Below are 16,009 nucleotides of genomic sequence, written 5' to 3'. Positions count from 1 at the left end.
TCACCAAAGAAAGGACAGGTGTCTTACCTGAGCGCCACTAAATTTGGCTTTTCTCCAGTAGCGTTGCTTCCCTTGAATTGTGTGGTGGGAGCTGGTCCGGACGTCCTCTGATACCAATGGTGTTTGTTTCTATTTATTTAGGTCAACATGTACACACAGATAGAAATGAAGCAAAAGTCTATCTGAGTACAGGTTCAACAAAAGGAGTTTTCTGACAGCTTTATAATCTTTATTTTTACTCTCTTCATCTGCATTTGCCCTGATTATTCAGACTGGTCGAAGGGATCAACAAAGGTAATGCTGCAGTCACAAACTTCTCTCTCTAACCAGAGAAGTAGAAAATAAAATCTATGTAGAGAATTAAACCAATTTCTCTTTGAAGAAGGAATGCTCCCATCACACAGCAACTCTGTTGGTTTCACTCCTCCTTTGTCAGGACTGTCACCTGACAACAATTTGCCTCAGATACGCAAATGTAATATATGTACATAAACTGAATTTCTATATATGACATATATGTACATATAAAATAAAGCATACTGTATATGTAAAAATTATACATGAAATCAATTAAAAGTTGGAACCATTATATATATTGACATATATTTCTGGCCCATACAAATGTGTATGTTTATGTATGTGTGCTTATATTGTAGACATATATATTATGTATATATCCATCCCAAAGCCTGTCAATATATGTTGATAGTCTGAGACCACTTTCCCAGGATGTAAAGATATATTAATTTTTTTAAAATTAATAAGAAATTGATGAGAAAAACATTTATAAAGATATATAATATAAAAATTAAATATAAAAATTCATCATATAGACATCTTTAATATATGTACATACGCACATTTTACTATGGAGTTTTCATATGTTATAAATGTATACCTTCATATATCCAGAGGATGTGAAATCTATGGCAATATCATTCTTGATATAGGGACATACATACGTCATATATTAAATTTCTGTATGTGCAGGTGCCCAGATCTAAACTGAAATTTCTGAAGAAGAGGAACAGCAACTGAATTCACTAAATATAATATCATCAACCACACTACATAAGATGCAGTAATGTGTTATAATATTGAGTAAGCCATTACTGTTTCAATGATTCATTAGAGAAAATGATGTCAAACAGAAAAGGCTGGCCTCTGTGCTCAGGTCCTCAATCTCAGAAAGCAGTGAGTGTTAAGGATGTGCATGTGTTTTAAATCAGCTGAAAAGAGCAGTTTCTTGGGAATGTGTTTCTTGTCTCATGACAGCACTCTGTCACGAGTTGAGCACAGTGATGTTGATTTCTTAAATGTGATTAAGAAAAGCATGTTCTCTCAAGTATGTCTAAAATTCTATAATAAAACACCTAATGACCAGTATGCTGCTTCATATTATCTTCACTCCTCCCCTCTGACCAAAATACAAACAGTCCTGAGCCCAATCCTCATTTTGGAGCAACAATTTCAGACGCAAGCATGTCTTGTTATCGTGTGGCCGTTTTGGCCCTCTTCGTTGTTTTACTGCTTAATGGTAAGTCTTTATATGATCTCTCTGCATGTTTTTGCAGCTCATATCTGCATATATTTATAGTTTTTTTTTTTTAATCTTTCAGCAAAGGGATTTGACCTTAATATAGTTAATGTTTCCTATCTGTGATTACAGTTGTGGAGAATGAGGCTGCATCCTTTCCATGGTCTTGCCCCAGTCTAAGTGGAGTGTGTAGAAAGGTTTGCCTCCCAACAGAACTGTTCTTTGGACCTCTGGGCTGTGGGAAAGGCTTCTTGTAAGTTTAGATTCACAGATGCAGTATATGAATACATTCTGTGTGTTTATTTGTTAATGTAACTTAATTAAACATTGTTTCTTTGTTCATTCCTAGGTGTTGCGTATCTCATTTTCTATGAGAGCTGAATGCCATGAGATAGGAACACATGTCTGGTCTGTCAGTGCAGTCCTGAAAAATATCATTCAGCTGCGCTACAGGACTTGCCAGGCATCACAGAAGACAGACAGACAGAATACGATGTTTGGCTTTTAACTCTGTGGACTTCAGAATGTTATAATAATCACTTATAGTTTTTTTTGCTGATTTTAATGGAGCTCAATTGGCTGAGGTGGAGTAAAATATTACATTAAACTTCCTTGCTTGTTTGTATTTTTTCATGTAAACTAAAGATCTCCCACTATTTGGTTGACATCCCTTATTCTTTCATACATTTTGTCAGGCATACATCTTCATGTCTGTCTCTACTCTGACTCAGATCCAAGTTTATACTTTGTTTTCACTCATATTTTCTTCTTAATGTGATTTGTGATTTATATGACCATTTTGGGTCCCTAACAAAACAGAAGTTAAAAGAATGTTTTAACAAACTACAAGATGCACAGATACAGACTCACTACAGATGAAGATACAGAGATCACTTCACAGTTTATTAATACATATCACACCTGAAAGTTCCAAAAACATCCACAAATATTCATGTGTTTAATTGAGGCCTAGTTGGGGAAAAAAAAGAGTTGCTCTAATTCAATTAGCTACATGTTTTTATCGGAGGAAGAATGCAATGACCCTGCACTTAAGGATGTGCAATGGAAAACACGTTGACCGTATTTTCGGCGAGTTAATGGCATTTTCTTTCATTGAATCCAGTTTGTTAAATTTATTTTCATTATATTTACATAATCACTCTTAGCCTACATCTTTCACAAAGATACTCTCACTAGTCTCTAATCACCTGCGGGTCAAGGTCTGTACCAACAGCCTTGGGAGCCAGATTCTTCAGTAACTGTTCTGGTGGACTCACTCTCAGATGATGCAATTCTAACTCCAAGAAGTTGGTAGGAAAGCAAGTTTTGGAGCAGGGAAATGGTGTGGTTTTCCTAATGACATTCACCCCCCCCACACTCAGCTGGTGGTGCATGTTGACAAAATAGGCACTTTGGTGTAACAATGACACATGAGGAATATTTTTTCGCAAAAAAGACCTAATGTCCACTCAGAAATGAGCTCTTAGGATGTAGCTTAATGGATGAACATTTTATGAACATTAATTTTTTTCATTTTCTATATGCAAGTTTCACTGTTCAGGGTCATGGGAAGCTTTGAGGTTATCTACACATGAAGTAGGCAGAGAATAGTTAAACAGAGGAGTGGTTGAAAACACTGTGTTTTGTCTGGAAATGCCTACTGTAAGGGTTGTGATGGTATTGATCATATAGTCGGTGAATACATTGGTCCAGAGCAAGATAAATAAAACTATTAGCCAGACTGACATGGCGTTTGATTCGGCCCTCAGAGGATCATCCTAATGATTGTGGGGATATTCTGACCTTTGGCATAGTACAGCAGTTCAATCAAATCTTACCCTTAACCTCCACTGTGGTTCATCTGAAGGTATCATAAAAACTAACAACACATTTCCATGAAATTTGGGGTTGGTTCCGGAAAGATGAATCCATTTTTGGATGAGCTTCTGGCCTTTCCTCCACCTCCTCTATCTGACCAAAATTTCCACTTGTACACCCATAATATCAAATTCTAATTCTAATCTGAACTCTACAATATCAGCCCTGCAAATGGTTGAGAGTCTAAGGTGAGCAAACTCCTACACTTTTCTATTATGGTATGTAACGACCATTGCAATCTCTTGAGATTGCCGGGTCTAAAAGTTTTAGTCTTGTTTTCTTCCTAAGACTAAGTGCGGATTAACTTAACTGAAGTCAGCAGTAAACAATCAGTTGGTGAATTCTCTCCGAAAACCATCTTTGTCTCTCAATAGAAAGGCTTAAAATGACTGCAAAATGGCAAATCTCCAGAACTAATCATCCCAAACGTACTAAGATCTAATTTCTTCTTCTTCAAAAAGAGAAGGGTGTGCAGAGAATCATTAAAGGGATAGGACACTGACTAATCTTGCACCTCATAAAAATATAACTACAACAGCAGGTATTGCAGACACCATGCAGTGAGGGTTAGGTTTTGACATTGGCAGTAAAGAGATTACGCCACAGGCTACCTGACTTCCATGACAAGAAAGATCAGCATGTGGTTTGGTGATCCTGCCAACACCCTCAACTTCTATTTGCTTTATTCAGAAGTGTTAGTATCCTTCATCGCCATCATCTTATATGGCAACCTGCTGAAAACAGAGAATAACTGAAAAACTATAAATGGATACATTTAGCCTATAACACAGTTTAACATTTTCTTCCAGAGGGCCATACAGCTATTACATACAGCATATACAGCATATTGGGTATGTGTATGCTTGTATTTGCATCTGCCTACTTAAGTACTCTCATTGAAGAATCCTTCAGTTTCTTACATTTAAAGCATCAGCCCCTGGCCATTACACAGCTCAGTGTTCCTTTGTACTGTAGTTATCATTTGTTGAACTCAGACAATGTCATGACAGAGTGACAACAATAAAAGCTCTGTACTGTATGTGACCTTTGAGTGATTCTCCCATTTGAGTGCAGTGTTGAAGAAACCACAGCCTGATGTCTGAATTCCTGAGTACTGAACCCTCAGACAGACTATTGCCCTCTGGTGGACACTAAGGTATTAGTTGCAGCTTCTCTGCAATCTTCTGAAAACATGTTATATTTAAAATGAATTGCATGCTGTCCATAGTATACCTAGTAGGCGGCCAATCTCTTGCAATTTAGATACCCCAGTAATTGGGAATTCACTCATGTCACCTTCGGGTGCTGCTCTTTAGACAAGGGCCTGAATATGACTGGAATCTGCCCATCTGAATGCAGTGAAACCGGTCTGTCTCTGCTTGAAACTATGGCCATCTCTGCATGTCAGTATGCAATGCAGCGTGTACGTTTCAGATGAGATAAGATTGTCCTTTAACCCTTTTGTTTGGATCCATTCGGCTTTCATTAGCCATTTCAGATTCATCTCAACCACGGGTTGTCGTGCAAAAGCCATGGAAAGCCAAGAGCGCCTACATATAAGGCACTGAGATCATTGTTGTTTCTTCTTCTGGTCGCTTGGTGGCGCTGTGGGTGTGGATGCTGCTGAGGCAATCTGCTATCACACAACACGAAGAAGAAACAGGGAGCAAGAAGCAATAACAAACAAACCTAGCAGCGGCAAGCTAACGCCAATTGAAGGAGCCAGGCATATTGGCAATTGTCACTTCTACGGTGGACAAACATATTATTGTTTTATATTCTACAAAATAATGTATACGGACTAAACAGAAGACACAGGGTAATCTGTCACGTAGACGACTTATTGTAACTGCTATCAGTCATCTGCTAACAATAGCTAAACGTCAGCTAGCTAACGTTAATCCTCCCTGTCGTTTGTCGTTTTCTTTAGCATCTACAGGATTGTCGAGAAAGTGAGCAGACCAACATCTTTTATCGATTTTACACGGTGACATGTGAGCAACCAAAGTGAGACAACTGGAATAACCGTAGATTACAACCTTTACGGTGCCGATATTAAAAGGATACTAAGGTATGTAGTTAACGACACACAACAACAACAACTACTTTGATGACTTATAATATGTTCTTGTATTTTTACCCATTTAATCATAAATAATAACCAAAGGTAGAACTAACTTAAATGCTGTTGGGAGTTCAGCAGGCCACACTACTTTAACATATGTAAAGAACGGGTTAAGAGTCGTTAAAATAACGTCTTTCAGGACATGGTGAGGAAATAAGAGCTACATAGTTCACAGGTTTATCATTGCGACAGAAGCAACACAACAGCAGCGTATTATTTCCTCACCGACTTCCTGTAAGTAGTTAAAACGACAAAAGGAGCTATGTCGGTCAGACTTGCGTGCAGTGCTTTTCAGCATGTTTTTATTTTAGTACAATCAAGAGATATAATATATTGGGTTAATAGCTTACCAATGCAATAAAGCTAACCATCATAGTTCTGGGGTACGTGAACATGTTCTTAATTGTTGTGTTAACCTTTTAACCACTAGCACAAATAACCTGTGTATTCCACTTACCTTACCCTATCCTAATGTTGTTGGATTCTTACGCCTGTAAATAAATGAGACTGTGCATACAAAAATAGTAGTTTTGACCAGAACTAGAATCAAGAAATATCTGCACTGTATTTATAGTTGCAAGGACCTGGTAGAGGTAAATGCAGGTTATTGTTCACAATTCATTCACACTACTATCAGTGCCAGTCTCATAAATGTTATGTTTGCAAGTTGTTTCTCATTCTGTACAAGAATGATGGCAGCAAAATGCTTGTCGTTAGTTTAAGAAAATGTGCCCAGGGTGTGTGCATGAACTTTGAGGAACAATGACAAAAAGTGGAACAACAGATATTGTAAGTTATGCTTAGAAAGTGAAACAAACTCATAGACATAAAAATACAATGAACACAGCTGGAGACCTTGCTGCACACATTTGTAAATTGGCTGTTGCTTGATTTTGTTTGTTTGCCAAAACTCAATATATGGGAACATTATAATTTTAGTAAGATGATATTAACATAGAAATATTGCAACACAACCACAAAAGCTAGAGAAATAAAGGAATTAAGAAACCATATGATTGGTTAAAGAGTGAACCATAAAGGGTAAAATTGATATGTGATGCATTGTTTCTTTTCTTGGCCTGCATGGCCTATGTGAGCCCCAATCCGGAGTTTGCTTTTCCACTCTCATACTACCTTATTCCCTTCACTGGAGTTCATTTAAAGAGTGAAACATAAGATGTTAGCACCAAGAAAAAAACTGATTAACTTCTCCACAGTGTTTCCATCTTGTTTCATGCAAATGTGTCCTTTTATTTGTGAAAACAAATGTATTGATGTGTATTTCCTCACAAAGTAACAGAATCATAATCTCTTTCAAAAGTACTTAGGTTTGTTCTGCTACTCCATGAAGATGAAGAGTTTGTGTAAATAATTAGTGGCAAGTCAGTTTACTTTTCCTTGTTTGCATATTCATGTGCATATTTACACAGTTTTACAACTTGAATTGTCAATTTGCATTAGTATGTTAATGCCAGGCTGTAATCAGACTGCAAGATCAGCTTCATTCAGCCTGAGACCTGAAGCATTACCTCTGGTCATGACTGATTACTTACTCTTGATTTGTATGGTTATATCTGTTTTGCAGTTAAGTGCAACTGTAAGCAACCAAGGATGGTGCACCTTGGTGTGTGGTCCGTGGGAGCTCGGTTGAATGTCCCAATACTGGTTTTCTGCAGCATACTGGTGACCTCGCCCACACATGCCTATATATATGCTGTAAGTAGTCTAGGAGATTTAGCTCCAGGACTTTGATAATCTTTAACTAGAAATATGATTCCTTAAATTCTCCTGAAAATGATATAACTTCTTACCATATGTATATATTTTTGTGGCAGCATTACAGCAATATGACCTCCATGTTATTTGAGGACCTACCTGCCTTGTTTGGATCTCCACTTCCTAAGGATGGACTAATGGTGAGAGCAGAGTATTGGAGAAAGAGCACATGGAGAAAAACATAAGGCTTTTATAATGACGTTTTTTTTTTCTTTGTGTGAAAGGGAGTTTTGGTGGTGTCCCGTCCACTTAATGGCTGCGCCGCAATAGACCCTCCTCCTCCATTGCCACCATCTTATGATTCCAACACCACCAAATTCATTGTTCTCATCAGACGCTATGACTGCAATTTTGATATAAAGGTAGGTAATGTTTGCATGATGATGAATACACCTAAGTGTCTGTGAAGCAAAGTGATCTAATGCGAGGATTTGGTTTTCAGGTCTTGCACGCGCAGAGAGCTGGGTACAATGCTGCAATCGTTCACAACATGTATTCCGACACTCTGCTCAATATGAACTATAGCAATGGTAATTCTCTTTTATAAAATGTACACAATTTCAAACTTTTTACATTCTCACGATCTTACTAAAATGCCAAAAGTTTAAATCTTGTTGTTTTTTCTTTATTTTCCAGACACTATTGCAGAGGAGATTGAGATCCCCTCAGTATTCACCAGTTACTATGCTTCTCAAATTCTCAGGAATTTCATAATTCCAGAACAAGGGTAAGTAAAAACACTTCAGCATTTCTAGAGGTAAATTTCTGAAATGATTTTTCAAACTAAACATTAATCTAGACCAAACCAGCCTTCAGTTCTAGTGCTTTAGGGTAAAATTGGTATGTGATGCATTGTTTCTTTTTTCTTGGCCTGCAGGGCCTATGTAATCCTCAAGCCTGAGTTTGCTTTTCCGCTCTCATACTACCTTATTCCCTTCACTGGAGTAGTTGGCATGATCATTCTTGTGATGTTTGTTGTCTTGGTAAGTACGTATGATGTGATGTTTCCCTTGGTGTTTATTCAGTAAGCACATTATTAAAAATCTCTTTTGGGGGTTGCAATTGTGAAATCACTTGCTTACATGGTATTTGGACCATTTGGCCATAGCATAGGCGAGCTTTGAATATTCTTCTATTGTAAAATAGTGACTTAATAGTATTTCAGCCAAGCTAGAACTAGCTCTCTTGACATGTTACGTTTATTCAATAGACACATTGTTTTAGGCTTTTATCTAACTTTTCTAAAACATCTTCTTACTTACTGACTTACTATGACTACTAGGTCCCTATAGGAACACATGAAAGAAATCCACCCATACATGTGGAATGTTGTGTAATTCTCATGCCATCTGTAACATTGTCTTTTTGTATTGTTCAGATTATACGATGTGTGCGATACAGAAAAAGACTGCGCAAAAATCGTTTGTCCAAGGAACAGCTGAAGCGGATTCCAACCCACAGGTTCACCAAAGGTAAGAGGATTGTATTGTTTTCACTGTTACTGTAATGTGTTTTGAGGAACATTGGGAACCAATTGCAATGATTAAATTGTTCATAACATTTCCTCTATCATCTGTGGGGCTTTTTACCATAGAACAGGTAGCTGAAGTTGATAACTTTTCTCCTCTGTTTCAGGGGATGACTATGATCTGTGTGCAATATGTTTGGATGAGTATGAAGAAGGAGACAAGCTGCGAGTTTTACCTTGTTCCCATGGTAAATATTTAGTATGTCGTTATCATATTATATTGAAGTTTGTATGTTATGGTACATTGGGAAATGCCTCAACTGATACACACAATGTGTACATGTGCCACACTTGCAGCAACAAGTTATCACGCTATTTAAACACAAAGTAGTAAATGAATGTGCCCTTCCTTGTAAGTCAATATTTATACCCCTACCTGTTGCATCTTCAAAAGTACAATATTTTACTCCAATATCATAATGTAGCAACGTCGTCCTTTTTCCTCCAAACATTAAGTTGCCAATGCCTCCTACACTACAGTCCTTGTTGCCAACTCCCACTTTTGACCTGGGTCAGTGGTGACATATTGAGACAGTCTAGACAGATCAGCCAGTAGTCACTGTGCAAAGACCTCTCTATCTTCCCATCAGTGAACACAAGTAATTATTTTCAATATAGTACCCACCTAAGCTGTAAACATTGCAGGATATTTATCCCCCTGTGTCACCTGGGGTTGTTCTGTGTTAGATTCGTAACATGTCTTTATTCACTTTATGTTACAACCTGAAAAAGCTTCTGCTGCAGTCACTGTCCTTTGCCAGGTCTTGCTTTAGTTTCTTAAAATTCTTCCTGTTCTTCAGCCTATCACTGCAAGTGTGTCGACCCGTGGCTCACACAGACCAAGAAGACGTGTCCTGTGTGTAAACAACGCGTCACTCGAAACAACCCAGAGCACTCAGAGTCTGAGTCTGAGGAGGAAACTGGAGGACGTGGGGAGGGGGAAGGAGCAGAGGGTGAAGCAGACTCAGAGCGCACTCCTCTGCTTCGTCCCTCTAACCCTGGGTCCCCCTCAGGGAGCCCAGGGGCCTATTCAGCTACCACCACCACCACTACTGCCCAGTGCCTCGCCTCCCCTGCACACTGCGACTCTCCCATCCTGGGTTATGAAGGCTACTACTCCCCTCAGGAGGACACAGACTCAGAAAGTGATGACTCAGGAGAGGACAGGCACCACACTGATGATGACACTGCTCAGCTCATTGGTAGGGATAGAGTGGAGATCTGATGGCCGGAACTTAGCTGCAATGAGATTACTTAGTTTAGCTAAAAAAAAAAAAAAAAGGGTCTTTCTGTCATCAGGCGTGTTGTTATCACACTGTACTTTAAAATAGTTTGTGGTTAGCTTGACATTTAGGATTCTCGCAACATCTGTTGATTGTAACAGAATCTTTCACCCATTAACCAGAGGTGGTCTACTTGTTAGTGTCAAAGCACATGGAAAATCAGCATTGATAAGTTTTACAAAAATCCAACACTGACAACAACCCACTTCTATACACACATTCACTCCAATACTCCTCTATTTGCCTGTAGACCTCCTTTTTTTAATGCATGTTGTAATTCATAACTTGACCACACCACATGACCTAACCATTAGTGCTGCACAAAATGAACGCGTCACTTTACTGTCTGTTTAGATAAGAGAATGACACGTGTAGATGAAGCCTGTGTAACCAAACAGAATGAATTCTGTGCGCACACTTTAAGTGAATCTTCTAGGTTCTCTGTGCACGATTTAAGTAGGGTTAGTGCAGTTTGAAGACTCTCTGTTGTCTAAATCATAACTGTTTTATATCTAACAGCCCTTTCACACAACTTTAATTGTTTCCTAAAAGGATGTGCAATTGGAGGGCGATTTAATTTTATTTTTATCCTTTTAGCTTACTTTTTATATGTTTTAAAGCTACATTTCAGTTTTTTTGAAATGTCAGATTTTTCTCAAATTCCGCAGTAAATAACGCTACAATAGAATATTGCAAAGATGCTATACATTTCTGCTGCTTTTACATTGTTATTGATACTACTGTGTGGTCAGTTTAAGAAAAATATATTTAGCTTTATCCAGTTTGTCAAGTTGAACAAACTCAGGGTTATAGCCACAAATTAAAGGTCAGTGGGTACTGTAAATGAATAACATAGTGAGAATTAATGGGTATTGGTTATTGAAATGGTTTTAGTTTTTTGAGTAAAATCCAGATTCATGGATATTTAATGAATTTGTTTCCATTTTTGTACACAATACAATAATAACATGTTAAACTGTGGGACCCTGGAGGTGTTTTAAGGGAAAAGGAGAATTGCCTTACACTGGCCTTGATGTAAATGTGTATGTTAAATGTTTGGAAATTGAAGGGACAGGATTCACACTCCTTTGTTTTCCTCTGTATTTAATACTGCTGGTTAGCAAGCTTGGTCTTCTTCATTGGTCTGAAAATATGCTCCTTTTGTCTTATAGTGACAAACAAGGAGGAGAAAGCCTGTGTATCCACATGTTCAGCGCTAGTAATGATGCAGATAGTCACCTTAGTCGTGCTTGACTTGCACCTGAAAATATAGACAAGCTCAGCTGCTGTTGAGCGAGTTATGGCTTCTTTTTTTATAAAATGACTTGGGTGGGGTTGATGCTGTTGATTTATAACAAAAGCAATAGAAACCTTAAAAAGTTGTTTCAGCCAAACTGTTTTACTGCTCCAAATAAATGTACAGTGATTAACTTGATCTTTTAGTTTTTGATAACCTTACAGGTTGTGGAAATTTACTAAATAAGTGCTGTAAAGATTTCCCTACTCTCTTATTTGCTGAGATGTGATCATTGTTTGCTCTGTGTTCATTTTATATTGCTCCAACACGATCAGAGAAAATTTTAATTCAGAGTTGCCATTCTATGTTACTATGTTATCTATGAGGAGGGCTCCAAGTGTTTTAATATTGTCAATTAAAATAACATGTCCTACTGTATAACCTCAACTTCAAACCTGACTTATTCCTACACCACATCAGATAGATGATCAAATGCACCCCCCCACCCCTCCCCCCTCAAACACTAAAACAGCATTTGACAACAGAGGAAACAATGCACATGATGTATATAAATTCTGTGTCTGAGGATTTTTATTTAGAACGTTGCATTTTGTTGTTTGAGAGTTAGAGCAGGGAATCAGTAGGACTGTAAAATCAGAACATTCCATCTTTATTGTATTTTACTGCTGATTGATTAAAAACTCCACACTATCAAGGTTTAATGAGGACTTGTTGGCAATAGTCTGCGTTATAAAACAGAACAAATCTCTTTCATACTGTACTTTTTTGTGTTTTTTTTGTTTTGGTTTTTTTGCTCTATATGTCTCGATCTTAGAGACTCTTAACTGAAACAAATGGAAAAATATAATACCCATTATAATTTTTCCTTATTTTAGAATGTGCCTAGTTTATCACACTAAAATAACAAATGTACAGTGTCAAGTATAATTTTCATGTATAAATCAGGTTTGAGAAGCCGTAGGATGTCTAAACACAGTCTGTGGAAATCTGCATTTAATGTGTGATTTGTGGAAGATTAAATGACATGGAAATGGGGCTGTGGTGCCATTTGTTTGTTTGTGACAAGAAAAATGCTTTCCTGACAAAGGCCTAGTGACAAACATAATTATTCTTTGTAATAAAGTTATTATAAAGCACATTGGTATGTTATGCATATGTTCATTTTGTATTTATTTGTATGTATTTAAAAATAAGTATTAAAACAAAAAAAAATGATATATCAATATAATATGTAATGTTATAGAATGACATGCATATAAATATATAAAACATACATTTTTACATCAAAGGATCTTGCAGATCTAGCCATTTCCCAATGGGTGTTATAACAGAATTAAAGGGCGTATCTAAATGACTTAATTAGTGTAATTGAAATGTGGTCCAAGAACGACAGAACTGGATGTCTTTATGAATATAGTGTTTTTGACAGTGTGTGGTCATTTTAAGTTTTTTTCAATGTAGTTTCATTGTCTTCTTCACTTTCAGTCCCTGGTGTGTTGAGCCATAATGAGGCACAGGTGGTGTCATTCATGGTAATAATGAAAAAGACTAAGCTTCTGTAAATGCAAGGCTGACATAATAAAATATTCTACTAATTAATTTATAGGCTTTGATCCTATTGGTATGAGTGTCATGGTAACTAATTAGGGCAGCAGCATCCTGCTGAATTTAACATGTTTCAGGTTCTTTTATACTTATTAATGATTACTCAACTGAAAAAAATACATTGTACAATGACAGTTCACTGTATACAAAACAATCTGTATCCCTGTAAGACTTATATGTTGTTCACAGATTTTTTTTCCCCTCTTCATATGATCTTAAATGTGTCTGTTATTTTTAAGTCAACCAACATACAGTATTAATACATAATTAATTCGTGCCACATACATACTCTGGGCTAATAAAATATATTTATTGGTACAATGGCAGAATTTTAATTCATAGGAAAAAAAGCGCTCATATTATTGTTTCGCTGACATGGCCTGGAAGGATACATTGCCTGCCTTTGAGTGTAATTGTGATTCATTAAGACGTCCTGCAGTGCTTTTAATCTTGCCTAACAAGGTCCATGTCTTTTCAGTTTCACCATTTCATGAGCGTTTAATAACACCACCTGCTGCTTTGAAGAAAAGTCCATTTGTATTTGAGCTGAATAAACTACAGATAGAGGGTAGCTGTGCGTAGGTTAGCCATTGCCTGGATTATGGCATGTGTGGGACTATAGGCTAATGCATTTGTTCCATACAAGCTGAAAAATAAATAAAGTGGCTCAGTCACATGGCATGCCATAAGTGAATCCTTGATGCAAAAGAACCTGTTGGTGCGCAGAATTTTGAAAATATTACAGATACATGACCTTTCTCTGGATACAAATGCAATTGTGAGGAAAGATGCCTGGATCACTACCATCATACTCATCACTGAGATCATCTGTTTTGCTCCTCTTGAGTGTATCTATATTCGTGCTTGTGGATTGCAAAGAGACCCGTCAAGACCAGACTGAGGTATGGTAAATATCTATCTATCTATCTATCTATCTATCTTTACACTTTGGACAACTTTATTTATATTTGTTCACGATGCTATTGTAATACATTGCATACTGCTTTCCAACAACCCATACAGTTACATTTATATATATATATATATATATATAAAATTCTGAATTCTGAATTCTTTCATTCATTCAATTCACTGAATTCCATTAAATGGAATATACATAATTCAGTTCATTCTTGCTACTATTGACACAAAGGTTTATAACACTTTACCATAAAAAATAAATGTCACTGTATGGGTTGTTGGAAAGCAGTACGCAATGTATCACAATAGCATTGTGAACAAATATAAATAAAGTCGTCCAAAGTGTAAAGTTAAGAAAAGGTGATATATGTGATATTTCTAAGTAATCTGAATTATATTGTCCAATATAAAATGTTCATAGGGATTTTTGGACAGCCCTTACCACCTTATCTCCAGTCCTATGGAAGCCAATGGTGGACCTGGAGGAGACTTTGCATTTGGATCCAGAGATGACCATTCCTTTCCACAACAAGTGGAATCTGCGTTTATCATGGAGGATGAAGCGCAGACTACCCAAGTGTGGCCACGCGTAATCCTGGATTATATGAGGCACCAGTTAAGGTTCAGAGGAAAGACAAAGAAAAGTTATACTTAGCAGTTTATTGAATAACAAAAGTAAAATAAGTAGTATAATACATTACAGTAATCTATTAAAATATTGTTCAAATACTAAATTCTTTTACTGTGACTTTTATTTTACACCTGTTCTACAATTCCCCTCGTCTACTGTTGAAAAATCATTTGGATTATATGAATGCCATTTATACATTTAAAACAGTGGGTTCAATACATTAGTACCTCAAACCAGTTGTTTTATAAAAATCTCTGTACAATAAAGCTGCACATTATTTTTTAAGGTAATATTAAATCAAACCGCAATGAGTGTTTCCACTATTTTGGCTGATAAGACCAATTTTCTCTTTATGGAGTTTCATGACCTCAGTAAATTCTTATCATAACCCCACCCACTGACTGCATAGCTACACCAGACACAGAGACCGCAAGATGGTGCCAGCCAGTGTCTCTGTGGGCTGGAACAGAATGATCATTTATATCAAACCAAACCAGAAATACCATGAAAAAGACTTTGAACAATGAAAGGAGATATTGTGCGACATTATCCAGCAACTGAGGATAATCCTCAGACCTTACAGTCTACAGGTATCATGCCTTTTTCACAGCAGATATTTTGACTGGTCATTGTTCGAAAAGCACTGGTGTCACTTATAACATTATTGATGACTTTTTTTATGTCTCCCATAAAGCCATGGAAGTGTGACAGTGAGCCAGCATTCACATTACCAGGATCCTGGAAGTGAGGCAAATAAATGGAAGTCAGCAATTTTTGCATTTTGTTATTTACACTGGTACTTTTACTTCTGTTATATATCAAAATATCTTCTATGAAAAGGGCCCATTTGTAAATGGACAGTGAAATGGAAAAATATAAAATGGAAAAGCCAAATGTTTGAGCATTAACTTATGGCCTGATACTTCTAATGCAGTAAAATAATAATTTATTACAGCCAGGCTACCGTTTATTAACACTTTTCTCCTATAAATTTCTATTTTCTCTTTAATTTTATTTCTTGGTTACATCATCCCTCTTGCCTCTCTCAACATGATTGGCTGTGGGTTACATTTAAATACAAATTTCCTAAATCAAATTTGCTGTAGCTTTAACCTCTTAAATTCAGTGCTACTAAACATTGTCACACCAACAGATGGAGATGCCAAAGTTTCCAAAGATACCAAATGTGTCAGGCAGGCTGAATTTTGAAACAATGTGCATGGAATAAAAAACAAGAAATAATGTAAGTGAATAGTGCAGCCATGACAAATAAATGACATAAATGACAACTAATAACAACACATACTTTCAATGAATAGCTGATACAGAATAAATGATACCGTCTGACAGTGTGAAGCAAGGTGATTTTTACAACATGAAAGCTACTGAAAGTAAAAACTGAAGGGGTTGAAATTTTGATTCAGATGCCAAACCAATTGGTGGCGCTGATGCTCCGTTTCGTTGTTT

General features: G+C 36.9%; 1 protein-coding gene across 1 annotated transcript; it reads left to right on the top strand.

Annotated features, from left to right (window-relative positions):
• The first annotated feature begins 5,036 nt into the window (after positions 1-5,036).
• LOC111234524 (E3 ubiquitin-protein ligase RNF167-like) lies at positions 5,037-10,125 on the top strand. The gene is made up of 11 exons (XM_022762670.1): positions 5,037-5,234; positions 5,346-5,486; positions 7,126-7,256; positions 7,376-7,456; positions 7,541-7,678; positions 7,759-7,846; positions 7,953-8,043; positions 8,194-8,299; positions 8,695-8,788; positions 8,952-9,032; positions 9,645-10,125. Exons 3-11 carry the CDS (start codon positions 7,152-7,154, stop codon positions 10,067-10,069), a joined length of 1,209 nt encoding a protein of 402 aa, XP_022618391.1. The 5' UTR covers positions 5,037-5,234; positions 5,346-5,486; positions 7,126-7,151; the 3' UTR covers positions 10,070-10,125.
• Positions 10,126-16,009: the final 5,884 nt, after the last annotated feature.

This window comes from Seriola dumerili, unplaced genomic scaffold (assembly GCF_002260705.1).
Source record: "Seriola dumerili isolate Sdu_G_001 unplaced genomic scaffold, Sdu_1.0 BDQW01000449.1, whole genome shotgun sequence".
In the NCBI taxonomy this organism is placed as follows: Eukaryota; Metazoa; Chordata; class Actinopteri; order Carangiformes; family Carangidae; genus Seriola; species Seriola dumerili.
This window is presented reverse-complemented; position numbering and strand designations above follow the sequence as displayed.

Excerpts from the sequence above, each read along its gene's own strand:
- LOC111234524 (XM_022762670.1), top strand. The coding sequence starts at position 7,152 with ATGGTGCACCTTGGTGTGTGGTCCGTGGGAGCTCGGTTGAATGTCCCA. Across the intron at positions 7,679-7,758 it reads ACTGCAATTTTGATATAAAG|GTCTTGCACGCGCAGAGAGC; the intron begins GTAGGTAATGTT and ends TTTGGTTTTCAG. Across the intron at positions 7,847-7,952 it reads CAATATGAACTATAGCAATG|ACACTATTGCAGAGGAGATT; the intron begins GTAATTCTCTTT and ends TTTATTTTCCAG.